Raw genomic sequence first — 27771 nt, 5'->3', positions numbered from 1 at the left:
TGCAAAAACAGCAAAATTCATGTTACTTTTTAGATCATTTTCCTTTGATCTTTGCACTATGGTGACTCTTTGGTCTGGTTTTGGCGCTTTTCAGAGGTTTTGGGGAAATCATGATATCCAAGATGGTGATTCAAAAATGCCGTCATTTTGAGATCATGACGCAATCCCCGCGTTATATGACGCTATCGTTTCCCGCTGCAGACCTCCGGTCCTCCCCAACCCGGCCCCAGAATATAAAAAAAGCCCGGCCTAAATAGGGTTAACACCCTTGCGCTTCCCTGTTGCATCGCGCCATCAAGCGCCTTCTTTCAGATGAAGGCAGTGGACCAAGGGAAAAGGTTAAACTTTGAGAAAGCGGATGCCGAGACTGACCCAGGGGGGATCCAGTTGACAAACCTTCCTTGCTTTTTTTTTATGATCTGATCTGATCGCTGATCGTTCATGTTTTAGTGCCGTAAGAACAGCAAGTCTAGATCTCCAGACATTCTGCATGGACAGTTCCCTTATATTTTAACCTTCGGGGGTACTACCCCATATTTAACAATTAGATTAGGAGCTCGAGATTTCTATCATGTGCGCCCTCATCAGCTATCACGCATAGGAATCGAGAGCGAATAATCTAATTATTTTAGTATAAATCTACTAGTCGCTCAAAACTTAACAAGTAAATTATTCAAAAACTCCTCACAACGCGAAGAAGCGGCCTGAATTTTGTTGACAACCGCTACTCGCTATCTATCACAGAATAGATAGCGGGTAGCGTAGCCAATCAGAGAACGGCATTTGTAAAAGAACGCTAGCAGATTTATACTTAAACTACGTAGGTATGTGTCGCCCCAAAGTGTATGGTTTTTGAGCCGTTTTGGTCTGAAAACGGGTATAGATTTTGACCATAATGGTCTTAAATCGGGTATGGTTTTTAAGGGAACAACGAGAGCATATAAACGTATCTAACTGTATTTGCCTTTCGAACTCCAAAATGAATATTAGAGAAAGATAAGTATCCAAAATATATCATTTGAGCTGGATTTTTTCGGGTGAATTTTACCAATTCTTGACTTCGGCACTGATGCGAGGCTTAATTACGCTACAAGCCAGGTTTGAGAACGGGTATACATTTTAGAGGCTAGGTCTGAAAACGGGTGTGGAAAATGGCATGTTTTGGTCTGAAATAGGGTCAGGATTTGGAGAACCGGGCGGCACACCCCTACCGAGAATTTAGAGGAGTACCCCCCCGATGTATTAACCCTATCATGCTTACGACACAATGTTAATCACTTCTTTTTAGATGTTTGAAATTCTCGGTAGCTTCTTCAGTGCCACTTAATAAAGGATGTTGAGGGTGACTGATTGTGGTAAAGACCTCTCGGAATAGAGGCGACAGTGAGGGGGGGGGGGGGGGGGGGTCCTATCCAAATGTTGAGAGATACCATGTCCAAATGTTGACAGACCCGACAGTCTGCACTTTCAAGCTTTCGATTACTTGCGATTCCCATGACTTAATCCGTGTTACCGGCGCGTCATTGGCTATCTTTAGATACCAGTTGATCTTGGACATTCCCAAGGAAGAAAGTCGGTGTAGTTTCGGGATAACTCGGATAGTATTTGGTGGAAATGGGCAGGTAAGACGAGTAATTGTTTAATTTTTTGTTGATGTTTGTTTATTGTAACCAGTCAGCGATTTGCTTGTTGTAAAGCGTTCTGAAGGAGGAGCTGTTTCGTTCACTGTTAGTGATTTCACCGCCAGCAATGTTCTAAATTTGGTAGAAATTGCGTTTGACTAGGCATAAGGCTGCTGTCGTATTTTTTTCTTTTAAAGGTAGATGTTTCATGTTTCATTATCAAATTAATTTCCCGACAGTCTGCGCTTTTTGTGTTCAAGGTCATCTATTCTTCCAAAGAAATGGAAACCTAATTCTTTTTCATAATCATAATAATTTTGAGTAAGATTCTCAGAAAGTTGGCGCCCACTTGCTTTCTAGGATCATAGGCCGTGTTTCATTTTGCAGATAACAATAATCGTCATCATCATACTGAATCATTTTATCTCGTGCCCGCGTGGATCTCGTTTCCCGCACTGTACGCATTGGCTATTAGCGCACACAAACAATTCAACCAATGACCACGTTATCAAAGCCTTTTTAATCGTCGTTTGCAAGCATACATCCCAATTTTTATTTCACTATCCATCCATCCATCTACTCAAACCTAGGAAAAAGCTCTTTCTTTTATGCAGAGGAAATGAAAAAGACCTTATAGGACTAAGAGTCCACCTTTGCTGTGATTTTTTTGTCCTCAGCTGTTTTTCTGCCCTTAGTTGTTACTGTGGTGGAGGAACCTCTTCAATCATGATGCGGGTCACAGAGTTCCATCCAGTGTAAGCATCAGAACCAGCTTTCTTCCCCACGCAGTCTCCAACATTGATTCCCACCCGAACTGTTCCCTTGGGGATTCTCTCACAGTAGCCTCCAATCTGAGTTGTTTTGTGTATGTTGGAGTCCTTTTTCCCGTGGTTTTGATGAATGTACATGAGACCATCAATGGCGAGAGGATGGCGGCATTCCACACCATTGAAAGTAAAATACCAGCGCTTACAGCAATCTAGGCAGTAACCGATCCTGAAGTCGCCATTGTATTCAACTTTCAAAGCTGTTTTGCTCGAAAGCTTGTGAAAGGCACAATCCTGAAAAGAAATAAAAACCAATGATTTTCTTTGTGTGCCGCCATCTACAAGCAAAAACTAGTAACAGCAGAGCATGAAATTGCCAGTTCCTTGAGTGAATAATTAACTTGCGTAAGATCTCTTTAATTACTCTGGCAATCTCGGTTTGTAGCTCAAAAGCAAGAAGAATTTACTAAGATATAGACCATAACTTGGGGATATTCAACAATGGTTGCTTGTCCTTCAAGAGTACAAAATTACGGCAAGGTTGTTAAATAGAAAATTAACCCGCTATACTTGGCTGTTAAGTTTGTTCATTACCCTTCTTACCTTAATTAGCCCATTATCCTTGGGATCATTGATGTTCTTCTTCCACGCGCATTGTTTCCAGTTTCTCTTCTGGCTCTGACAAGACGGGAAACCCTGTTCACCTTTGGGTCCCTTGGCACCCCTAAGTCCCATTTTACCAGGTGGCCCCGCTGAGCCCTGATTTCCTTTCTGACCTTGAGCACCTTGCTCGCCTTTAGCTCCCTGGTTACCCTGTGGTCCTTTGGGCCCCTCAGGTCCCTTATGACCAGGTGGTCCCGATGGTCCTTGGTCTCCCTTGGCTCCATCTCTTCCATTGAGCCCAGGCACCCCAGGCACTCCAGGTACACCGCTGGCCGAAGTACTGATGACTGGCGGGCACTTGGTGTTCACCTTCTGTTCATGAAAAAGTAACAGTAAAATTATATTTTCCTGTACGCAATAGTTGGTTGAATAAAGTTTCAAAAATTATCCATTTGAAGACTGTTGAGTTTATTTTGTCTTGCGATTCACTCGAACACTACAATATCGTAGCTAGCTTAAGGGCAAAAAATGGATTTTGAACGGTGTGTTAATTATGGCCAAACAAGGCTAGCAAAGAAACACATAGAACTTGAGATGACATAAAATTGAAGGAGATCGCAATGCGATTATTTCATATTAGAGCGAGCTTGGGGACATGTCGCACTGGAGAAGGATCAAAGAAGGATCGAAGGAAAATCACGGTCCATGCAGGAGTGTTGGAAGTGTAATCATGTGAAATACTGAGGAAAACGCTGTACGCTGTGAATCGAAGAACTTACCGATTGATTGGCAGAAAGAACCAAATGTGGAATCATGATGCACGCAGCAAACGTAACGATTTTGAAACTCATGCCCATGGTTCCGACTCAAGATCTGCTACAGTTCGTGTGAAGTCGGGAAGGAATCTGAAATATAAAAACGGACAGAAAAACGATCATTAATTAAAAACAAAATATCGGCCAACAAAGCGAAAATTCTGGTGGCAGATCACTTGCTCATACAAAAGTCAAGAAAGCCAATTACTAAAACAAAAAATATTTACAACAAAGACCTGACGAAACCTACATTTCAGCTTATTGCTCTCTGGCTCAATACTCTCCTCACAAATTTCCTTGATTTTGCAGTGATGGGAAAGCTTTGATTCCAGTTACTGACAGAAATCTTATGACTCAAAGTTTTTCTGATACACAGTGAAATGATGACCTCAGCGAAGCGGAAGTCTCCAGCTTTCTGTTGCCCGTAAAAACGAGTTGCTTTTCTTCTCTCGTATTGGTCCTTAACAGCGTTTGAGCTGACGAATTGAAGTCTTTCTTGACGGCTTGACAAATTTTGTGCTTCCTTGAGTCGCACATTCATTCCTATCCGTCGCCCAATTGAAAATAAGAAATAAACATTAAAAAGCATTTATAGGATTCTCAGTTAACAGTTTCTGTAATCTCTGTTGTTTAACAAAGTGAAGCAACAATTAACTCAGAAGACCAGTAAGGTATAACTAAGAATTCAAACTATCTGCAAGCTTAAACACTACTGACTTTCAGTCACTGCGTGCTAAATAGAGGGGGGAATTCGTTTTAGTCTAGTCTCAATGAGGTATGCCGTTGATTTTTCATTGCCAACGAGTCACCCTCGCGAGGACGCGAGGGTGACGAGGCGGCAGCATTATAAAGCCGACGCGCGAGTTAGTTTTGGTACAGGCAGAAAAAATCTCGAATGAAAATGTAAGCATAAGGTAAGGATAAGGTAATGTAAGAGTGACATCATCGGTGATTGTTTTCGAGCTAGCCAATGGCATCGCGGTATTTTTTATCTAAACCAATCACATCAGGAGTATCACGATCGGTGAGCGCTAGTACCCAGATTCTTCTTACACACGCGCGAACTTAAATTTTGTAAACAATATGGCGGCCGAAGTGGCGAATTTAGTTGTCTTCGAGAATAGCAGTGTTTATACGTCTTATTGTATAAGGATGGTGTATAAAAAAAGCAAAGATCTTTTTAAGCGCTAGGAAACTTTGCAGAAGTTCTCACGTTTAGGAGCAATCGAATTTTTCCTTCGCACCATCTTATTTTTCGATCCTGCGCGACAGTGTGGAAATGCTAAGCTCTAATAGCAGATTTGTTGCTCCGTTGGTGGACGGCGAAAGTTCCGACGGCTCTGTCAATCGAGGAGGTAAGAGAATTCAAATCTTAACTGTTTGTAGAGAGTTTTGTTTTCTGAAGAGAGAGCAATTTTCTTAAAGTAACCTTTCGGTCTTTAATCATGATATATTCAAATTGCAAGCTAAAACGGACAATAGTAGGTTAGTGTCGTTATGTGAATTCATGTGGTCGGTAACATAATATGCACAATAAAGATATCATTCCAAACTGATACAGTGCGGACCAAAACGAATCCCTAATTATAGGGATCTACAAAATATTTTAGATTTCATTGTTTTCTAGTCAAATTCAGTGGGGTTTTTTTTGTTGATTTTTAGGTTCTGTTTGAGGGAGATGCACATTGGAGCTGTTTGAATGCAGGAGAAATAATTCAAGTCAATTGCAACTTAGCTTTGTGCCATTCTTCTATTTTCTTCTAAATACCATACTTGCGGCTCATTAATTCAATAAATTGGATCTGAAAAGCTCATATTTATTGTAAAATTCTGTTATTCCCAGGTTGATAGCTAATCTTGTACACATTAAAGTTGTTTATTTTGGTTTTTGTATAAACTCAAACAGGTAATGCAAGGGCCGCAGATGTTTCACCTCTAATCTACCTCACAAGTTTAGATCTTATAGACATTCTAAACAACAAAGAATAGCATGAGAGTTATTCAATGCTTTATTAAACAATGATCCAGTTTGAAAAATGTTTTGTAGTCTGGTTACTTCTTAATTTTCATTCGCAAAGCAACTGTGACAGTTTTTACTCGTTGGCACTCTACCGGCAGGTATTACTAGTTTAATATTGTGTACAACTTTGGGGAGCAGGGATGGTGCAGTGGTGTGAAAACTCGCCTCCCACCAATGTGACCCGGGTTTGATTCCTGGGCTCGGCGTCATGTGTGGGTTGAGTTTGTTGTTGGTTCTCGTCCTTGCTCCGGTTTTCCCCGCTCCTCAAAAACAACCACTTCTAAATTCCAATTCGATTTGGAAAGTGTCCCCAATTAGTGCTCTGCGCTAAATAAATTGACACTTAAATAAAGTGATTTACAGTCGACTCCCGATAACTCGAACCCTTAACGGAAATTGAAAAAGGTTCGAGTTATCGGACGTTCGAGTTATCGAGGGTAAAATTATATAGAAAATGACCTGAAAGGAAAGGAGAATTAGTTCGAGTTAGGGGGAGGTTCGAGTTAGTGAGGGTTCGAGTTATCGGGAGTCGACTGTATTTTATTTCAATTAAGTTTCAAACACGTGCTTGCTTATTCGCAGTGTTTACTTTCATTACAATATCAATGAAAACTCACGAAATTCACGACTTGATTCTACGAAATATTTTTCAGAAATAGAATTCTGTAAATTTTTCATTGGATGGAAACTATGAAAGGAATGAGAAGCAAATCACGTAATATTTGTGACTAAATGAATTGAACTTTATCTTAAGTATGCATATAAAGTTTTTATCATGCTTGCGAGAAAAACGAAAGGAGATCTTCAAACGACGAACTCGACATATTTCAAAATGCTTCAAACAAGAAAATGGAGATCAGTGCGGTATTTTTTTTCATTGGGGAATCACCTTTTCCTTTTTTTGTCACTGTAATTTACCCGCTTTCGTTATTTGTGAAGAAAGGAACTGATAGATCGGTCGCTTTGTTTGAACAATCATGACGAAACAACTCGAAAGTAAAAATAAGCATATTGTTAGGCAATCACATATCTACAAATAATCGGCAGCGAATTACCAAAAGTGCTCCTGGTAAAATCAGTAAAGATGTCATACGAACTATAAGGGAGCAATATGGGGGACAATGCAAAAAAAAAAAATGTTTACAAGAAGCAACGGCTACGGATAAGAGATAGACACAAAAAAATATAAAGCGTGGAGCTAGCGTTAAACTAAAACCGATGAACGAAAGCACGAATTGTGCGTATCACTGCGCTCAACTGACCGCTGTTTCCACATACCTCTGATAAGTTTTCTCTGTCATTCTTCGTCCGAGCTGTTCCATGTTAAGATGAGCCCTTTCCCACGTTTTTCTTGAATAATATTTTTTGAACGCATTGCCTTCAAAGTTTTAGAACGTGGCTCGTCAACCTCTCCAAGTTTGTGTTCTCAAACTCGATCCCAGATCTTTTCTCTTTTCCCGTGGAATCGAGGTTAGTTTGCTTAATGAGAATCAAGTTTTGCTAGTGTACAGACGTATTTCCCTTTTATGACATTTTATTAGCTTTAAAACTCACAGCCCGAAGGTCAATTTACGCCTGCTCCAGAGAGAAATCAATGCGTTTGAAGTTAGTCTGAAGCTTTAAAAGGTAAAATTCGGCAAAGCGCTTTACCGAACAAGCCTATTTTTGGTGTCTTCAGTTCTGGCAAAAACCAGTTCCCTAAACTCACTCCGATTGGTTGACATGACAAAAGGCTGTTTGTTGACTAAACGTTGGCTTAATTTCCGTTCTGTTCAGAGATTAAACAACATCTCCATAATCGAATAATTTATTCTGAAAATATATGCAGGTCCGGAACGGAAAATGTACGCCTCTTGTACGAAAATATTTCCTGTATCTGAGTATTACGGGCAGAAATATTTTCTCCTAATCGAACTGTAATTCGGTATACGTTTCACGGCTTTTACTTCAAATTTAAAGGCAAAGAGAACTTTGGACGCGAAATGAATAAATCATATATTAAATCAATATCAATCAAATGACTGAAAAAATTCGTTATTTATATCAGAAAGCCGGTAAAGAAATGGTGTAACATGCAGTTTTTTTCTGCAGTTAGTTTTGTTAAATTTCATAGGATAAGTGTAGCACTAACAGGCTTCTTTTTTGAAAAAGCATCTCTTATAATCAGTTAAGCAGAGGTTATAATAATGAATATTTCTCAGAGACGTTGAATTATATTCTCCCGTTTTCATTCGAAGATCTAAATGCGGAAAGGCATCAATTTTCCCGTTAGCATTGTACTTATCAACGAAATAAAGTGAATTTTCAGATTACATCGAAATGGGGGACATGTTCAACGGTAAAGAGTATAAATTGTTTAAAATTATATTCGTTGCCACCAAGCAAATTTTAGACAAATGTTTGTTTAGGTACGTGCAGTGTACGTTTCATGAATTAATGAAGGTTTATAATAAAAACGGGATTTGAACGCATGCACGACTCCAGCATCCTGTTCCTGTTCACTATTCGTAATCTAGGTATTCAAACCTATTTTGTGTCCTCTAACCTTTTATCGGGCTAAGAAGCGCGGTTTGTAGCATTTGATAGTGATAATGAGTTCTGTGGCTTGTTTGTTTTGTCTGCTGTTTGATCGCTTTATTTGAATCTGACATCTTGTTTGTCCAGGGGCACCCAACGACAACATTAAAGTTGCACAGTTAAAATGTTGTTTCCTGCATTACCACATGATTTTATGGCCTTTCAAAACGCAAATTGGTGTAATTCTAGCAGCGTTTTATCTGTTTAGATTCATTAGCTGAAAGTTTAAATTGCCGAAACTTTTAGAATGTTATTCGCCGACTTACTGCTGTTAGCCTCCCAAAACTATATGGCGTTTTTCGCAGTTTAACATCGTATTTGTCCTTCCAAAACCAAAGGGCCTGTTTGCTTGTCATTTCGAAAAATTTAAAGTGAACTTTCACTACAAAAGATAACGCTAGTTTTTCTTCACAGTTCAATCCGAATCTCTGAGGCAGGTGCTCTTTTTCCTTCTTGTTGGACTAAATTCATGCAGATAAATAGCAGTCGGTTTTAGTGGATCAGGGTATAACGTGCGATTAGCATTTACTTCAAGGATTGGATTGCGGGTAACATATTTAACAATCAATGGGTGAAGGCTAGTGATGAGAGCACAGGGTAGCCAAGGTAACAGACGCTTGAACTGATACCCTCGCGCTACCCTGTCACACCTAGCCATTTGACTCAAGCGCGTTCTTTCAATGGAGTCCAGGGGAAATACTTTGTGAAAACGGGCCGCTCGACATTATGCAAATATAGTTCGATCGTACGTGCGTACTATCATGTCCAAATGTTGAGAGATACGCATGCTTTATTTTGCCCGAATGTGCAGGGTCATTTTTAGCTACTTTGTTAAACAATGTTTTGGATCGTCAAAGAATATGGTCATTTGTGTCCTCAAATTATGGTTTTCAAGTAGAAATATACGAGGAAGAACAAGATTGGGCATTGTCATGGGATTCTCTGAAGCTTCATTGTCAAGACTTCTATTTCAACAACCCAGTTTTTTTCAAAAGTGTACATTTATTGTCAAAAGCTACTATTAATAAATTCAGCAATAAAAGAGTCCAATCGGGCAGAAGATCTTACGACAACGAATTCAATGAAAACAATTCTTTGTAAAGTTTTTTAACGGCTGTTTATGAGTGAAAATCTATGCGTTTATTATTATTATTATTATTTTGTTTAAACTTGAGCGGTTTTCAATTAAGTGTCGGAAGTAATTATGCTTTTGCCTTGATTTTGCATCATTTTGCTCGGTGATTGGCTTACCTCTAGCCACTTTCTCAACCAATGCAAAGCAAAACCAAGAACTAATCGTGACTTGATCGCACGCGTTTTCCCGCGCTTGCAGCCCGTTACATGTATTTGGATCGAATTTTGATTGGTTGATCGCGCTCTCTGCGTCTGTTATGATTGGCTCAAAGTATTCCCTGCTCCAAAAACTGTGAGAAGACGGGTAGGGGTAAGGGATTGTGGAATCGTGTAGGCAGACGGATGGACATCGCGCCGACAAATAAATGCATTTTTCGGCATTTTCTCGGGCTATCGTAGCTCTTGTCAATTGTTTTCACCTAAAAGAGAATTTCCTATAAAAGTGACTGTAGAAAAATGAACTTATTCATCGGCGCAATCTCCGTCCGTCTCAGTCCAAACGATAACATAATATCACTCACTCGTAACAGTCTCCCCGTGGTTCCTGGAGTGGCTAATTACTTTGGTTTTGGTTTTACAACACGCAATTCAAAAACGTTCTATTGTAGAAAACAAAATTCCGAATGGAAGATTAGGCCAGGTAATTACGAGTTTTCAGGTGTGGGTTGCCCTCAGTTCCGACTGTGGCGGGGGAACTTCTTCAATCGTGATGCGGGTCACAGAGTTCCATCCCGTGTATGCATCAGCAGCTTTCTTTCCCACGCAGTTTCCAACATTGATTCCTACTCGAACTGTTCCCTTGGGGATTCCTTGGCAATATTGTCCAATCTGCGTTGTTCTGTGTATGTTGGTGTTCGAGTCATTGTGGTTTTTATAGATGTTGATGAGACCATCAATGGCGAGAGGTTTGCGACATTCAGCGCCGTTAAAAGTAAAATACCAGCGCTTACAGCAATTTAAGCAGAAAGCAATTCGAAGATCACCGTTGAACTCTGCTTTTAAAGCTGTGGTATCGGCCTGCTTGATAAAGACGCATCCCTAAAATTATAAACAAATGAGGTTTCCAGTTTATCGACATCATAAATGAAAGTTTCTTTTATTCAACTAAGTTTTAAAGTTCTCACTCAGTTCTAAATCCAGTGTCCGACAGTTTTTCAATTCCTCCTTCAAAGATCATGTTTTGTTGAACGAAGAATTCATTCATTGATGTGAAGCTGTTATAAGATGGGTATATTATGCTTTACCTGCATCAATAATGATTTTGGGCAGCAGGGATAACGCAGGGGTGAGAGAACTCGCCTGCCATCAATGTGGTCCGGGTTCAATTCCCGTATCATGCGTGTCACATGTGGGCTGAGGTTGTTATCGGTTGTCGTCCTTGTTGGCCCCCCCTCCCTCCACTCACCCCCACTATTGCTTTCTTCTTTCAAATCAAAGGAGCACTATCACGTAGATTTGCTGTATGTTGGTCAAAACTGATCAAATATTTGACAAAGACTGAACCTCTTTTCTAACATGAAATTACGCTTAGAGCACCGGGCGAAAATATAAAATTATTTCTCCGAGGGCGCGTGATCTACTATAATCATTTTTCGCAATTTTTCCCAAACACTCAGAAGTTTCAAGTTTCAATCCAATTCCATCGTAGTATCAAAAACCAAAGATGAATGATACTAGTTTCTCTGCACTTGTACGGTTGTCGTCAACAAAGCTGGACTATCATTTGCTGCGAGTGACACTCAAAATAGGTGACACTGCTCCTTAGCGCAATCTGTGTATTTTCACCCCTTTCTTAAATAACGAACGTGGGCCTGCAGTAATTGGCATTACCTGTTGTGTTCACCCTGTCCCTGCCGGTAACTGAGTATCATATCTTATTTTTGTCTTTTTGTGATTAATTTTGTGTCTTCTATGATGTTGCGTTTAGGCGAAAGAAAGGTAAATTGCCATTTTCAACCTTTCGGTTACTTCCGACTCCCATGACTTAACCCGTGTTACCGGCGCATTATTGGCTTTATTTAGATACCAGTTGATCTTGAACATTCCCAAGCAAGAAAGTCGGTGTAGTTTCGGGGCAATTAGGATAATATTTGGTGGGGATGGGCAGATAAGACGGGTAATATAATTGTTAAATTTTTTGTTGAGGGTTCATGTTTGTTTATTGCAACCAGTCAGCGATTTGTTTGTTGTAAAGTGTTCGGAAAAAAGAGCTTTTTCGTTATTAGTGATTTCACCGACAGCGCTGTTCTACATTTCGTAGAAAAAGCGTTTGACAAGGCATAAGGTTGATGTCGTAGTTAATGTTTTTTAAAGGTAGATGTTTCATGTTTCATTATCAAATTAATTTCCCGACAATCTGCGCTAATTCTTTTTCAGAATCACAATAATTTTGAGTAAGATTTTCAGAAAGTTGGCGCTTACTTGTTTTGTGGGATCATAGGTCGTGTTTCATAGTTTGCAGATGTCAATGTCATGTCTACTTCCAAAGCAAAGCACACCTCTGTTTTTGAATCATTGTCACAATAAAAAGCACGCTATCGGTTATTCGGACACACAAACAATTCAACCAATGACCACGTTATCAAAGCCTTTTTAATCATTGTTTTCAAGCATACATCCCAATTTTTATTAATTTCACTATCCACGCATCTACTTTACATCAAACCTAGGAAAAAGCTGTTTATTTTATGCAGAGGAAATGAAAAAGACCTTATAGGATTAAGAGTCCACCTTTGCTGTGATTTTTCTTGTCCTCAGCTGTTTTTCTGCCCACAGCTATTACTGTGGTGGAGGAACCTCTTCAATCATGATGCGGGTCACAGAGTTCCATCCAGTGTAAGCATCAGCAGCAGCTTTGAACCCCGCGCATATTCCAACATTGATTCCCACCCGAACTGCTCCCTTGGGGATTCTCTCACAGTAGCCTCCAATCTGAGTTGTTTTGTGTATGTTGGAGTCCGTTTTCCCTTGGTTTCTATAAATGTGCATGAGACCATCAATGGCGAGAGGATGGCGGCATTCCACACCATTGAAAGTAAAATACCAGCGCGAACAGCAATTTAGGCAATAAGCAATCCTGAAATCGCCATTGTACTCAACTTTCAAAGCTGTTTTATCCGAAAGCTTGTTAAAAACACAATCCTGAAAAGAAATAAAAACCAATGATTTGCTTTGTTTTCCGCCATCTATAAGCAAAAGTTAGTTACGATATTGTAACAACAGAACATGAAATAGGATCTCTTTAATTAACTCTGTCAATATCGGTTTGTAGCTTAGCTGGCATAATTTACTAAGATATAGAGCATATATTGGTGATATTCATCAATCCTTGCTTTTCGTTTACTGAGAACGCCACTATAGCAAGATTGTTAAATGCACAACTGTTTTGCCGTGGTTAAAAGCAATATGGGGAACGCTATCAATGGCGAAAGGCTCGCGACATTCCACCCCATTGGAGGTGAAATACCAGCGACTACAGCAATTCAGGCAGCCGCAAACTCTGTAATCACCATTGAACTCGACTTTCAAAGCTGTGTTGTCGGCCAACTTCTTGAAAACGCAATCCTGGAAATAAAAGCAACCGATTACAGCCAGGTTTTACCTTAACTGAGCTTAGCAGGGTATTTCAACTTCCTCAATAACAGTCATTTGAGTAATTCAGAGACAAAACTGAATTTGACAAATATTTATAAATAGATAAGAAATTTGGGCCATTAGTTCTTGCCCTCAAAACAGCCTCAAAGGCAGGATTGTTAAAGTTCAAAACCAAGCGCAGTAAGCTTTAGTTGTCTGTTAACGTTTCATAATAATTTTCTTACCTTTATCAATCCACTGTCCCTTCCATCTGCGCCCTTCCACGCGCATTGCTTCCAATTTTTCTGCATGGCCTGGCCTCCCTGTTCACCCTTGGTTCCTTGAACACCCTGTTTGCCCTTAGCTCCCTGGTTACCCTGTGCTCCCTTAGGTCCCTCAGGTCCCACAGGTCCCTTATCACCGGGTGCTCCCGCTGGTCCTTGGTCTCCCTTGGCTCCATCTCTTCCATTGAGCCCAGGGACCCCAGGCACTCCAGGTACACCGCTGACCGAAGCACTGATGACTGGCGGGCACTTGGTGTTCATCTTCTGTTCATGAAAAAGTAACAGTAAAATTATATTTTCCTGTACGCAATAGTTGGTTGAATAAAATTTCAAAAATTATTCAGTTGAAATCTCTGGAGTTTATTTTGCCTTGCAATTCACTGGAACACTACAATATCGTAACTTACTTTAAGGCAGGAAATAATTTTAAACATTTTAAACGGTGTGTTAATTATAGCCAAACAATGCTAGCAAAGAAACACAAAGAACGCGAGATGACATAAAATGGAAGGAGATCGCAGTGGGATTATTTCATATTAGAGCGAGCTTGGAGACATGTCGCACTGGAGAAGGATCAAAGAAGGATTGCAAGAAAATCGCGGTCCATGCAGGAATGTTAGAAATGTGAACATGTGAAAACTGAGGAAAACGCTGCACGCTGTGAATCGAAGGTGACTTACCGATTGATTGGCAGAAAGAACCCAAAGTGGAATCATGATGCACGCAACAAGCAAAACGATTTTGAAACTCATTGTTCCGATTCAAGTTCTTCTACAGTTCGTGTGAATTCGGGAAGGAATCTGAAATATAAAAACCGACATAAAAACGGTCATTCTTTTAACATATCCAACAAAGCGAAAATTCTGACGTCGTATAATTTGCTAATACACAAATGAATCAAGGGGGCCATCACTAAAACAAAAAATATTTAAAACATAGACCTCACGAAACTCACATTTCAGCCTGTTGCCCTCAATACGCTCCTAACAAATTTTCTTGATTTTGCGGCGATGGGGAAGCTTTGATTCCAGTTACTGACAGAAATAAAATGACTCAAAATTGTTCTGATACACAGTGAAATGATGACCTCAGCAACGCGGAAGTCTCCAGCTTTCTGTTGCCCGTAAAAACGAGTTGCTTTTCTTCTCTCGTATTGGTTCTTAACAGCAAACATTGCCCCAGCGTTTGAGCTGACGAATTGAAGTCTTTCTTGACGGCTTGACAAGCGTTGTGCTTCCTTGAGTCACACATTCATTCCTATCCGTCGCCCAATTGAAAATAAGAAATGAACATTAAAAAGCATTTATAGGATTTTCAGATAACAGTTTCTGTAATCTCTGTTGTTTAACAAAGTGAAGTAACAATTATCTCAGAGGACCAGATAAGGTATAACTAAGAATTCAAACTATCTGCAAGCTTAAACACTACTGACTTTCAGTCACTGCGTTCCAAATAGAGGGAGGACTTCGTTTTAGTCTAGTCTCAATGAGGTATGACGTTGATTTTTCATTTAATATTGTGTAAAACTTTGGGGAGCAGGGATGCAGTGGTGTGAAAACTCGCCTCCCACCAGTGTGACCCGGGTTCGACTGATTCCCGGACTCGGCGTCATTTGTGGGTTGAGTTTGTTGTTGGTTCTCGTCCTTGCTCCGAGGAGTTTTTCTCCGGGTACTCCAGTTTTCCCCGCTCCTCAAGCACCAACACTTCTAAATTCCAATTCGATTTGGAAAGTGTCCCCAATTAGTGCTCTGCGCTAAATAAATTGACACTTAAATAAAGTGATTTATTTATTTTTTATTTCATTTTAAATCACAGCTGAAATGATATGGAAAATGAAATATGTTCAACCGAACAGTTTCAATTAAGTTTCAAACGCGTGCTTGCTTATTCGCAGTGTTTATTTTCATCATAATATCAATGAAAACTCACGAAGTTCACGACCTGATTCTACGAAATGTTTTTCAGAAATATACTTCTGTAAATTTTTAATGGATCGAAACTATGAAAGGAACGAGAAGCAAATCACGTCAGATTAAAAAGCTTTATTTATAAGCAATATGAACTTTATTTTAAGTATGCATAAACAGTTTGTATCATTCTCGCGAGGAAAAGAAAAGGAGATCTTCAAACGACGAATTCGACATATTTCAAAATGTTTCAAACAAGAAAATGGAGGTCAATGCGGTATTTTTTTTTCATTCGGTGGTAGAGTAGGGAATCATCTTTTCTTTTTTTTTCACTGTAATTTTCCCCGCTTTCGTTATTTGTCAAGAAAAGAACTGATAGATCGTTTGTTTTGTTTGACAATCATGACAAAACAACTGGAAAGTAAAAATTAGCATATTATTGGGCAACCACATATCTACAAATAATCGGCAACGAATTACGTAATTTGCTCCTGGTAAAATCCGAAGGGATATCATACCAACTACAAGAAAGTAATTTGGGGTTAATGCAAAAAAATGTTTAAAAGAAGCAACGGCTACGGATAAAAAATAGAAATAAATTGAAAACATGGAGCTATAGAGTTAAACTAAAACCGACAAATGAAAACACGAATTGCTTGCATCACTGCCCTCAACTGACCGCTGTTTCCACATACCTCTGATAAGGTTTCTCCGTCATTCTTTGTCCAAGCTGTTCCACGTTAAGTTGCGTTCGACAAGTGGGTTTATAAATCGCGTATAACATTGTAGACAATGAGATAGTGTTTCCTTGTGATCACTGCCTAAAAAACTTGAGAATTGCGCGCACGATGAGATTCCGGACTTTTCCTTGAAAGCCGATTTAAACCAAGCCCTTCCCCGCGTTTTTCTAAAATAATATTTTTGAACGCATTGCCTTCAAAGTCTCGAACGTGACTCATCTACCTCTCCAAGTTTGTGCTCTCAAACTAGATCCCAGGGCTTTTCTCTTAATCCCGTGGAATCGAGGTTAGTTTGCTCAATGAGAATCAAGTTTTGCTAGTGTACAGACGTATTTCCCTTTTAAGACATTTTATTAGCTTTTAAGCTTTTAAAAAAGCTCACAGCTCGAAGGACAATTTACGCCTGTTACAACGAGAAATCAATGCGTTTGAAGTTCGGTCTGAAGCTTTAAAAGGTAAAATTCAGCAAAGTGCTTTACCGAACAAGCCTATTTTTGGTGTCTTCAGTTCTGGCAAAAACGAGTTCCCTAAACTCCCTCTGATTGGTTGACGTGACAAAAGGCTGTTTGTTGACTTAAAGTTGGATTAAAAATTTCAGTTCTATTATCAACAGCCAGTGGGAGTTTGTTAATTTGTATTTTTGCGTTTCTCCATCCAACCTTGCACCATCAGTTTTCTTTTCCAGGCGATGAATGTAAATGTATGTTAACCCTCCTAAATTAGATTCCGTTTTGCCAGATTTTCACACAGGAAATGACTTCTACAGAGATTACACAACATCTCGATAATGGAATAATTTATTCTGAAAAGATTTGGTCTGGAACGGATTTTAACCGGTAAACAGTGTACGCCTCTTGTACGAAAATGTTTCCTGTATCTGAGTCAGTGCGGGAAAAAGTATTTTCTCCCGATCGAACTGTAATTCGGTATATATTTCACGGCATTTACTTCTTATATTTAAAGGCAAAGAGAGCTTTGGACGCGAGAAGAATAAATGATATATTAAATCAATATCAATCAAAATTCGTTATTTATATTAGAAAGCCGGTAAAGAAATGGTGTAACAGTGTATTTCTGCCGTTAGTTTTGTTTACTTTCATAGGATTAGTGTAGCACTTACTAACAGGCATTTTTTGAAAGAGCATCTCTGATAATCAGTTAAGCAGAGGTTATAATTATAAATATTTCTCAGAGACGTTGAATTATGTTCTCCCGTTTTCATACGAAGAATTACGTGAGGAAAGGTATCAATTTTTCCCGTTAGCATTGTAATTATCAACGAAATAAAGGGATTTTTCAGATTATATCGAAATGGGGGATATGTTGAACGGTAAAGAGTATAAATTTTTCAAAAGTATATTCGTCGCCACCAAGCGAATTTAAGACAAATGTTTGTTCAAGTACGTGTAGTGTACGTTTCATGAATTAATGAAGGTTTATAATAAAAACGGGATTTGGACGCATGCACTACTCCAGCATCCTGCTCTCTGTTCGCTGTTTTTAATTTAATTATTTCAACCAATTTTTTGTCCTCTAAACGTTTATCGGGCTAAGCGCGGTTTGGAGCATTTGATAGTGATTATGAGTTCTGTGGCTTGTTTGTTTTGTCTGCTGTTTGATCGCTTTATTTGAATCTGACCTCTTTGTTTGTCCAAAGGCACTCAACGATAATATTAAAGTTGAACAGTTAAAATTTTGTTTCCTGCATTACCACATGATTTTATGGCCTTTCAAAAGGCAAATTTGTGTAATTCTTGCACCGTTTTATCTGTTTAGATTCATTAGCTGAAAGTTTAAATTGCCGAAACTTTTAGAATCTTATTCGTCGACTTTACGAACTGCTGTTGGCTTCCCAAAACTATATGACGTTTTTCGCAGTTTAACATCGTATTTGTCCCTCCAGAAACAAAAAGGCCTGTCGGCTCAGCATTTCGAAAGTTTAAAGTGAACTTTCACTACAAAAGATAAGGCTAGTTTTTCTTCACAGTTCAATCCGAATCTCTGAGGCAGGTGCTCTTTGTTCGCGCTTTTACCTTCCTTCTTGTTGAACTAAATTTATGCAGATAAATAGCAGTCGACTTTTTAGTAGATCAGGGTATAACGTGCGATTAGCATTTATTTCAAGGATTGGATTGCGGGGAACATATTCAACAACCAATGGTTGAAGGCCAGTGATGAGAGTACAGGGTAGCCTGAGTAACAGACGCTTGAACTGATACCCTCGCGCTACCCTGTTACATCTCGCCATTTGACTCAAGCGCATTCTTTCAATGGAGTCCAGGGGAAAAGTTTGTGAAAACGGGCCGCCCGACATTATACAAATATAGTTCGATCGTAAAAGTGTTGTGTACTATCATGTCCAAATGTTGAAAGATACGCATTCTTTATTTGCCCGAATGTGCAGGGTCATTTTTGGCCACTTTGTTAAACAATGGTCGGTCATTTGCGTTCTCAAATTATGCTTTTCAAGTAGAAATGAGGAAGAACGAGGAAGAACAAGGTTGACCATTGTCATGGGATTCTCTGAAGCTTCATTGTCAAGACTTCTATTTCAACAACATTTTTGTTCAAAAGTGTACATTTATTATCAAAAGCTACTATTAATAATTCAGGAATAAAAGAGTCTGATCGGACAGAAAATCTCACGACAACGAATTCAAGAATGAAAACAATTCTTTGTCAAGTTTTTTTAACGGCTGTTTATAAGTGTATATCTACGCGTTTATTTAATACGTATTTATTGGCACACTCCGTGATCATACATGAAGATTCTTCTAAAGCACTTGAAACATTGGCGTGGGAGAATGGTGATGGTAAGGACTATGGATTGATTAAGGTAAAAATAAAAATGAATATTTAACAATTATTCACCAAAGTGGAGGTGAATAGTGATGGATATTTACCGAGCCGCGGAGTGGCGAGGTAAATATCCATCACTATCGCCGACACTGAGGTGAATAATTGTTAAATATTCATTTTTATTGTAATGGCCGTCTCTTTTATCGAAATATTTTCCTCTTAAGTGACCGTGGACCATCTCAGTGTTTCTCTTTGGCTGCTCGGAGGTGAATAGTACTTGGCTAATCACCTCCGAGCTAGCCAATCAGCGCGCGCGAAAAGCACTATTCACTTGTGTGGTATATACTAAATCTTATTATAGGTTTTGGTGTGTAGTATTTTACGAGCCGTTTGTATTTTAACGTGCCCGCATGGTGCGTCAAAATACAAAAAGAAAAACGAGTAAAGATATACAGCGATACTACACACCAAAACATCTGTCAAGAGATTTATTATCCAACTTAAGCTTTTCTACATGAGTAAGCGCGCGTCGGAAAACTGGTTTTACCACCAAAGTGGTTTTTCACAACTCAGATATGTAATTGTACAAATATCGCGTCGTATTTGTACTCATTTCGGGATTTACTCAGACTCCTCTACATAACCAAGCTGTAGTCAATATAGTTTCCATTTTAAAAATTGGATATTGCTCCGCTCTTACTTGGTCAGTCATGTCCAATACTAGCTCACTACTTGGTCAAGTCCCATTGTATACTGTAACTGGTAACTGGCCATTGCTTAGAAAGTTTTAACATATTCTCCAAAATCGAGACATGACGTAGTTGACAATAATTTTATCATTGGTGACGGTAAAATCAACATTGATGCAGATAACTTAGCATGTCATCTCCATCTTATATTAGTTTCTCAGCAGTGAATTCTTCATTCAACACAAAACTGATCTTTCAAGAGGGAATTGAGAAAGTGTCGGAAGTTTGATTTAGAACTGAGTGAAAACTTTAAAACTTTACTCATAAAAAAAGAACTTTCATCTAAGATGTCGATAAACTGGAAACGCCATTTGTTTATAACTTTAGGAATGCGTCTTTATCAAGCAAGCCGATACCACAGCTTTAAAAGCAGAGTTCAACGGTGATCTTCGAATTGCTTACTGCTTAAATTGCTGTAAGCGCTGGTATTTTACTTTTAACGGCGCTGAATGTCGCAAACCTCTCGCCATTGATGGTCTCATCAACATCTATAAAAACCACAATGACTCGAACACCAACATACACAGAACAACGCAGATTGGAGGATATTGCGAAGGAATCGCCAAGGGAACAGTTCGAGTGGGAATCAATGTTGGAAACTGCGTAATGAAGAAAGGTGGCGATGCTTACGCCTAATGGAGTTCTGGGACCCGGATCATGACTGAAGAAGTTCCCCCGCCACAGTCGGAACTGAGGGCAACCCACACCTGAAAACTCGTAATTAACTGGCCTAATCTTCCATTCGGAATTTTGTTTTCTTCAATAGAGCGGTTTTGATATGAGTGTTGTAAAACCAAAAACAAAGTAATTAGCCACTTCAGAAAGTACGGGGAGATTGGAACGAGTGATGGATATACTAATTATGCAATGCTTTCGATTGGTATACCGTGAAATATCCAACGAGTGACTTGATTTTTCTTAGTATACACATGATTCTTTAGGCGTGTGAGTATCCTTACGGTGTTTCCTAAAATAAAAGTTATGGGTATTTGATGAGAGCGGATTCCAAAGATGGTCGTTACTCAGGCTGAGCGACTTATTCTTTTCTGAGCCTCTAAAATATATTGCACTGAGCGATCCGAATTTTATGAACATCTTTGAAGTATGAGTATGGATTAGAGTATGGACGAGTATGCGGAAAATCTCTTAGCCCAGCGGTTGGTCGCCTGGCCAAAGTGCCGGAGAACTCTGGGTGCTAGTTTAATGTGCGAGTCAATAACATGACAATGTGTGTGTCTATAACATGCCAAAGTCTATTGTGGGTTGGTTTCGCAAAAAAGGCTAACCTATATGAAAAGAACAAAGACATGGAGCAAGGAAAGTTTTAAATGTGTGAATATGAATGAAGCAAGCGAAGGTTAATGGATACAATTACTATCATTGACAAAACTCACTCTGATCCCGTTAAACTTTCTCTTCAGTTCTACATTTAATTTACCAGTTATAAGTAGCTTTGCCTCCTCATTACCCATAGAGATCCTCCATTTTCCCGTAAATTGAGGACCTTATTTGGATTCGAAAATCGTTTTGCTCACGAAAAGCCATATTGTTTAGGGGCAGGGGAGAGGGTTGAAGATAGGGGGAAGGCGATTAACACCGAGCTAATTAATGCAATCTAAAAGGTTTTATTTTCCCGAGACTTGAGTTGCGCCTGTGGGTGAAACACGTCGATTAGCCTTACGAAAGTACTGTATCGCGCTTTTCGCGTTGGAATCAGCGTGATTTTATGAAAACCAAATAGTAGCACTTAGGTTGCGTTCGATTGACCGCATTTCGGAATAAGAATAAGCGGAATAGCTGTTATATTTTTCTTTTTAGGGAAAGATGGGAAGACATTTCTACAAACTTTCGCCAATACACGATACTTTAAGAGCCATTTTGTATTCCAGGAACGCCGAAATCCTCTTATGAGGGATTTTTTTTTCTTATCATTGTATGTATTCTTCACTTCCTCTTTAATTGCAAATCGTCTATCCGATGTTGCTTGGAAGTTGAGATGTCTAAACCTTTTCCATTCACGCAGCTGTTATTTTCTCTGACAGTTTCCCCATGAAGGGCTCCTCTTCTTATTACTGCAGAAATGAACAGTTACATTGTTTTCTAAACTCTCTTGTGAATAACAATTTCTTACTTCAGTCATCTGATTGACACTGATTTAATTTGTTATTTGTCCATATTTGGGTCAAAGTTCTCTTTTCCCTAAAAAATAATCTTATGCTGTTAAAATCAGTGAAATATATATGTACTTACAGTACAAGGGAATAGATTGTATATCTTGGGTAAAAGGGAAACCTTTCTCCACAAGAACCCTTCAGTTGTTTACCGAGTCCAGTGCTATTTCGATTCATGTCAAAATCTGTTCCGGACGACAACGTTCTACTATCTGTTATAAATTATTCGCATTTCAATATGATGTTTGACTTATTTGGACCGAACTGTTTAAAAGGAATACTGGCTGTGATATCTGAAGAAAGCTTAAGGTAACACTCCACTCTTGAATTTCATTGTTAAAACTACAAGGTTGGATCGAGGACCATAAAGGATGAATATCTTAATCATTGAAAATTTTCAAAATAGCTGACGACTAACTCAATAATATCACCGAATTTAGACAAATGTTTACTCAACAAACAGTATTTTGCAACGTAAACCAATCAAAAGGAGTTCAAGGAACTCGTTTTTGCTAGAAACAAGAAACAAAAACTAGGCTTCTTCGTTAAAGTGGTTGCCATCCAACAGTTGAAGTTTTCAAATCTTCGAACTACGCTAGAGGTCTGTAGTCTTTGAATTGTACCTGCAACCGGCGCAAACCGATCTTGTGGCAACGTTCCAGATTCACGGAAGGATACTTATAAAGAGATTTCTAAGGACAACAAACTCAAACGTTAGTTTTATTATGGATATTGTTTTTATGGTCACCATTATGATTAAGTGATGTTCACTTCTTGTTGTGAAACATCCTTCGCGACAGTTATCAATCCGCCATTAAAATTCTTATGTTACTGTATGTGTTCGTAACTGGGAATGACCTTTTTTTTTTACTCTACGTTTCATGTTCATACAAATTATTTCCAGACTACAGAGGAAGTTCAACTTTACCAGACTTGAGTGAACAATGAATTTCATCATCATTTTTCTTGCCGTGTGCATCATTCCTTCCTTGTTGTTTTCTGCCAATCAGTCGGTAAGATTTACTGATATATTTTCACAACCTTACAGTGTTTCATTTGATTTACAGGATTACCCTTCAAATGCTCTCGTTTGTACCGATTGTCTTTCCATTCTTTTCTTCCCGAAAGCGACCGTCGCGCTCTCGAGTATGCCGTCATCGCGTCTTGATCAATTTCTTTTAATGTTTTTATTCCCTGTCCCTTCAATTCACGTTTCCCCTCTTTCTTTTCGTCGCTTCTTCGGCTTCCATACAGGTTGATAACCCATAGCCTGCGTGGCAGGCGCCAGAAAGGGGAAGGGAGAGGGGGAAAATGGGCGCTCGAGAAACGCGCGGCGCGAGGGAGAGGGGAAAAGGAAGCTGCCACGCAGGCTAGATAACCCACTAAGATACAGCATTTCTTCATGAATGAAGTGAAACTTGTTAGCCAAACAATCATTAATTATAAAGAAATCATAAGTTTACTTTCACTATTTGATTATCAGAAGGTGAACACCCAGTGCCCCCGAGCCATCAGTACTTCAGTCAGCGGTGTACCTGGCGTGCCTGGGATCTCTCAATCTCGTACCCAGAGTCTTCAGGCTTTTTGGTCAGCGGGGCAACGCCGGGAAGACTCTGGGGACATCAAATTTTATTACCGCAAGATTTCTGCGGTAAAACAATGGAAACTGTTACGGAACAGCCAATCAAAAAAATTGAATTTTTTCGATGTCCCCAGAGTCTTCCCGGCGTTGTCCCGCTGACCAAAAAGCCTGAAGACTCTGGGTACGAGATTGGGGATCTCTGGGCTGAATGGAAGAGATGGATCCAAGGGAGACCAAGGACCAGCGGGAGCAACCGATGATAAGGGACCTGTGGGATCCGAGGGACTCAAGGAAGCACAACGTTTGTCAAGCCGTCAAGAAAGACTTCAATTCGTCAGCTCAAACTCTGCGGCGATGTTTGCTGTTTTAAAAAACCAATAAAAGAGAAGAAAAGCAACTCGTTTTTACGGGCAACAGAAAGCTGCTTTCGTGTCGCTGAGGTCATCATTTCACTGTGTATTAGAACAACTTTGAGTCATTTGATTTTGTTAAACAGTAAAAATACATACAATGTATAAACTCACACTTCTGCTATTTTACCATCGGCTTCTTCGGTTTATTTATCGTTCGGTGTTGGGAAGCGATGCAATAAGTGTTTTATTTATGGTAAATATTCGAATTAAAGTGATAAAATATTACTGAAAAAGTTCAATGGTTTATCTCTCTTTTATGTTTTAGTGTAGTGATGATCTAGCTCGGATTATCCTGGTATAAATTTGGTATAAGCGGGTGTTCTGTCAGTTAGACTGTTTCTCGGCAAATTTATCTTTTCGTCAAGAATGTACTTATTTGAATAATAATAATAATCTATAAATCTTTCTGTTTGAAGGTGACTGTCAATGTCAAAACTTTTTGGTCTCTAACCACGTACTGTATTTTTAATAAGGTAACCGAAACTTCTAAACACGTACACTGTAATTTATGGAAGTAGGCGTGGACTTGTAGTACCGCTTTCTGCTTGGAAAGTTGTTGTTTTGAAACAACAACGCTGGACACTGCTTGAAACTTCAACTAAGAAATTTTACAAACTTATGATTGTCAATGTGTAATTTTTATCGATAGAAATGTTCTTTGTAAATTTTATATTGCTCCCGTTGCTTTATTTTGGTTGGAGACTTCGAAGAACTTAACGAAAACTTTTAAAGAAAGGTACATTTTCCTCATAAAAAAAGGAAAGAGAAGGTATTCATTACCAATTCCGATACCAACCAATCATAGAAAGGCTTACGTTAGCCTACATTAGTAGTTAACGAGTGTTTGACAGTAGGTTGTCAATCATACTCCGGCCAACATAAAAGAAACGCGAGAGGTTATTCAGTAGAGAATTCTGTAAGCTGGGCTGTAGAGTGAACCCTTAAAATAGAACACAACCATTTGAACAACAACTGAGTCAGTGAGTGTCAAGTGAATTTTACATCAGAGCCGATTCCCAAGTAAGACGCCCAAAGGTTGATCTAACAATTTCTGTCAGTAACTGGAATCAAAGCTTTCCCTTCGTCGCAAGATCAAGAAAATTTGTGAGGAGAGTATTGAGGGCAACAGGCTGAAATGTGAGTTTTTTCAGGTCTATGTTTAAATATTTTCTATTTTAGTAATGACCCCCTTGACCGATTCACTTGTGTATTAGCAAATTATACGTCGTCAGAATTTTCGCTTTGTTGGATATGTTACAAAAATGACGGTTTTTATGTCCGTTTTTACATTTCAGATTCCTTCCAGACTTCACAAGAACTGTAGAAGATCTTGAGTCGGAACAATGAGTTTCAAAAACATTTTGCTTGCTGCGTGCATCATGAATCCACATTTGGTGCTTTCCGCCAAAAATTCGGTAAGTTCCCCGATTCACAGCGTACAGCGTTTTCCTCAGTATTTCACATGATTACACTTCTAACACTCCTGCATGGACTGTGATTTTCTTTCGATCCTTCATTGATCCTTCTCCAGTGCGACATGCCCCCAAGCTCGCTCTAATATGAAATAACCGTATTGCGATCTCCTTCAATTTTATGTCATTTCGCGTTCTTTGCTAGCCTTTTTTGGCTATAACACACAGTTTAAAATCCATTTTCTGCCCTAGGTAAGTTACGATATTGTAGTGTTCCAGTGTATCGCAAGACAAAATAAACTCCACAGACTTCAACTGGATAATTTTTGAAGATATTCAATCAACTATTACGCACGAGAAAATAAATTTGTTTTTTACTTTTTCATGATTAGAAGAAAAACTGGAAACAATGCGCGTCGAAGGCGTTGAATGATCACAAGGACAGTGGGCTGATTAAGGTAAGAAGGTTAATCTAAGAAACTAACTTAGCCATGCGCAGTTAGTAAGTTGTGCATTTAACAATCTTGCTATAATTGTGTTCTCTTAAACGACAGGCAAGCATTGATGAACATCCCCAATATATGCTCTATATCTTAGTAAATTATGCCAGTTTTTAAGCTACAAACCGATATTGGCAGAGTTAAGTTAAGAGATCCTACGAATTATTTACTTAAGAAATTAGCAGTTTTATGTTCTGTTCTTACAATATCGTAACTTAACTTTGGCTTATAGATGGCGGCAAACAAGGAAAATCATTGGTCGTTATTTCGTTTAAGGACTGTGCCTTTAACAAGCTTTCGGAAAAAACAGCTTTGAAAGTCGAGTACAATAGCGACTTCAGGATTGCTTTCTGCCTAGGTTGCTGTTCGCGCTGGTATTTTGATTTGTCTTTTCTCATAATAAATTGTTGTAGTTATTATAGTTATATAGTGTGGAAAGCTGCTATCCATTCGCCATTGATGGTGTCATGCACATTTTATAGAAACCACGGGAAAACGGACTCCAACATACACAAAACAACTCAGATTGGAGGCTACTGTGAGAGAATCGCCAAGGGAACAGTTCGAGTGGGAATCAATGTTGGAAAATGCGCGGGGTACAAAGCTTCTACAGATGCTTACACCAGATATAACTGTGTGACTCGCATCATGATTGAAGAGGTTCCTCCACCACAGTAAGGGCTGAGGGCAGAAAATCAGCTGAGGACAAAAAATCACGCCAAAGGTGGACTCTTAATCCTATAAGGTCTTTTTCATTTCCTCTGCATAAAAAAAAAACTTCCTAGGTTTGATGTAAAGTAGATGAGTGGATAGTGAAATTAATAAAAATTGGGATGTATGCGTGCAAACAATGATTAAAAAGGCTTTGATAACGTGGTCATTGGTTGAATTGTTTGTGTGTGCAAATAGCCGATAGCGCGCGGGAAGCAAGATTTACGCGGGCACGAGATAAAATGATTCAGTATGGCGATGACGATTATTGTTATTGTGACAATGATTCGAAAAAAGAGGTGTACTTTGCTTTGGAAGTAGACATGACATTGACATCTGCAAAATGAAACACGACCACAAAGCAAGTGGGCGCCAACTTTCTGAAAATCTTACTCAAAATTATTATGATTATGAAAAGGAATTAGGTTTCCATTTCTTTGGAAGTAGAGATGACCTTGAACACAAAGACAGACAGTCGAGAAATTAATTTGATAATGAAACATGAAACATCTACCTTTACATGTATACACCGACTTTCTTTTCTGAGAATGTCCAAGATCAACTGGTATCTAAACATAGCCAATAACGCGCAGGTAACACGGGTTAATTCATGAGAGTCGCAAGTAATCGAAAGCTTGAAAGTGCAGACTGTCGGGTCTGTCAACATTTGGATAGGACGCCCCCCCTCCTTCCCCTCCCCACCATTCCGAGAGGTCTTTCCCACAATTTCACTCTCAACATCCTTTATAGAGTGGCGCTGAAGAAGCGACTGCAGAAAATTTCAAACATCCAAAAAGAAGTGTCGTAAATAAGCATATCTGGGGGGGGAGGGTCCTCGAAATTCTCGGAAGGGGTATGCCGCCCGGTTATCCAAATCCTGACCCTATTTCGGACCAAAACATGCCATCTTCCACACCCGTTTTTAGACCTGGCTTGAAGCGTAATTAAGCTTCGTATCAGTGCCGAAGTCAAGAATTGGTAAAAATTCACCCGAAAATTCAGCTCGAATGACATATTTTGGATACTTCTTTTTCTCTACTATTCATTTGGAGTTCGAAAGACAAATACGTTAATACGCTCTCGTGGTTTCCTTGAAAACCATATCCAACTTAAAGGGGAAGTATCATGGGGGTTTTGACCTCTTCTTTTAAAAATGGTGAAATAACACCTTCACTTTGCTACAAAATAATTCTAGAACAACGAGAGGAGAGAAATCAACTAAATTCTTGACAGGAACAACATGTATTCTGTTCTAGCACATTTTGGAAACAAAAAAGCGAGAACTTGATAAACATTAGCCTAACATTTTTTTAAGTTTCAATCCATACCGGCCGACTCTGTCTCTAGTCAGAGGCACTAATCGACAGTTTTGTCAGTGCACTAATGGGGTTA

At 39.1% G+C, this 27771-nt stretch overlaps 3 protein-coding genes across 10 annotated transcripts in view; 2 read left to right on the top strand and 1 right to left on the bottom strand.

Annotated features, from left to right (window-relative positions):
- LOC146480633 (collagen triple helix repeat-containing protein 1-like) overlaps nucleotides 1-23316 on the top strand; it is a 59282-nt gene extending 35966 nt beyond the window's left edge. The window contains exons 1-2 of the transcript XR_014864740.1: nucleotides 22678-22774; nucleotides 23245-23316. The gene's annotated coding sequence lies outside the window, so the exon portion shown is untranslated. Of the gene's footprint in view, nucleotides 22775-23244 lie in introns of the transcript that reaches the window.
- On the bottom strand, nucleotides 2124-16208 carry LOC146480634 (collagen triple helix repeat-containing protein 1-like). 7 transcript variants are annotated; one of them, XM_085109837.1, is made up of 6 exons: nucleotides 7378-8041; nucleotides 7106-7306; nucleotides 4058-4350; nucleotides 3772-3897; nucleotides 2993-3364; nucleotides 2124-2683 (listed from the first exon to the last, which is right to left on the bottom strand). In XM_085109837.1, exons 4-6 carry the CDS (start codon nucleotides 3847-3849, stop codon nucleotides 2321-2323), a joined length of 813 nt encoding a protein of 270 aa, XP_084965963.1. In that variant the 5' UTR covers nucleotides 3850-3897; nucleotides 4058-4350; nucleotides 7106-7306; nucleotides 7378-8041; the 3' UTR covers nucleotides 2124-2320. The 7 variants fall into 7 exon arrangements, with proteins under 7 accessions (XP_084965963.1, XP_084965965.1, XP_084965966.1 ...); XM_085109839.1 differs by lacking the exons at nucleotides 4058-4350; nucleotides 7106-7306; nucleotides 7378-8041 and adding exons at nucleotides 14351-14652; nucleotides 15998-16208; XM_085109840.1 differs by having other exon boundaries at nucleotides 2993-3361; nucleotides 7106-8047.
- Nucleotides 23317-24768: 1452 nt separating the features above from the next.
- LOC146480627 (collagen triple helix repeat-containing protein 1-like) overlaps nucleotides 24769-27771 on the top strand; it is a 77489-nt gene continuing 74486 nt past the window's right edge. The window contains exons 1-4 of one of the 2 annotated variants that reach the window (XR_014864742.1): nucleotides 24769-24893; nucleotides 25052-25171; nucleotides 25561-25626; nucleotides 25945-25969. Coding sequence is in view for 1 of the 2 variants with exons in the window: in XM_085109883.1 (XP_084966009.1) it covers nucleotides 25100-25171; nucleotides 25561-25626 (138 nt within the window). In the remaining variant the exon portion in view is untranslated. Of the gene's footprint in view, nucleotides 24894-25051; nucleotides 25172-25560; nucleotides 25627-25944; nucleotides 25970-27771 lie in introns of those variants that run through there. The other variant, XM_085109883.1, reaches the window with a different exon arrangement.

Source organism: Pavona decussata, unplaced genomic scaffold (assembly GCF_977016875.1).
Source record: "Pavona decussata unplaced genomic scaffold, jaPavDecu1.1 SCAFFOLD_53, whole genome shotgun sequence".
Taxonomy (NCBI): Eukaryota; Metazoa; Cnidaria; class Anthozoa; order Scleractinia; family Agariciidae; genus Pavona; species Pavona decussata.
Note: the sequence above shows the minus strand (reverse complement) of the source record. Positions and strands in the feature narration are given on the sequence as shown.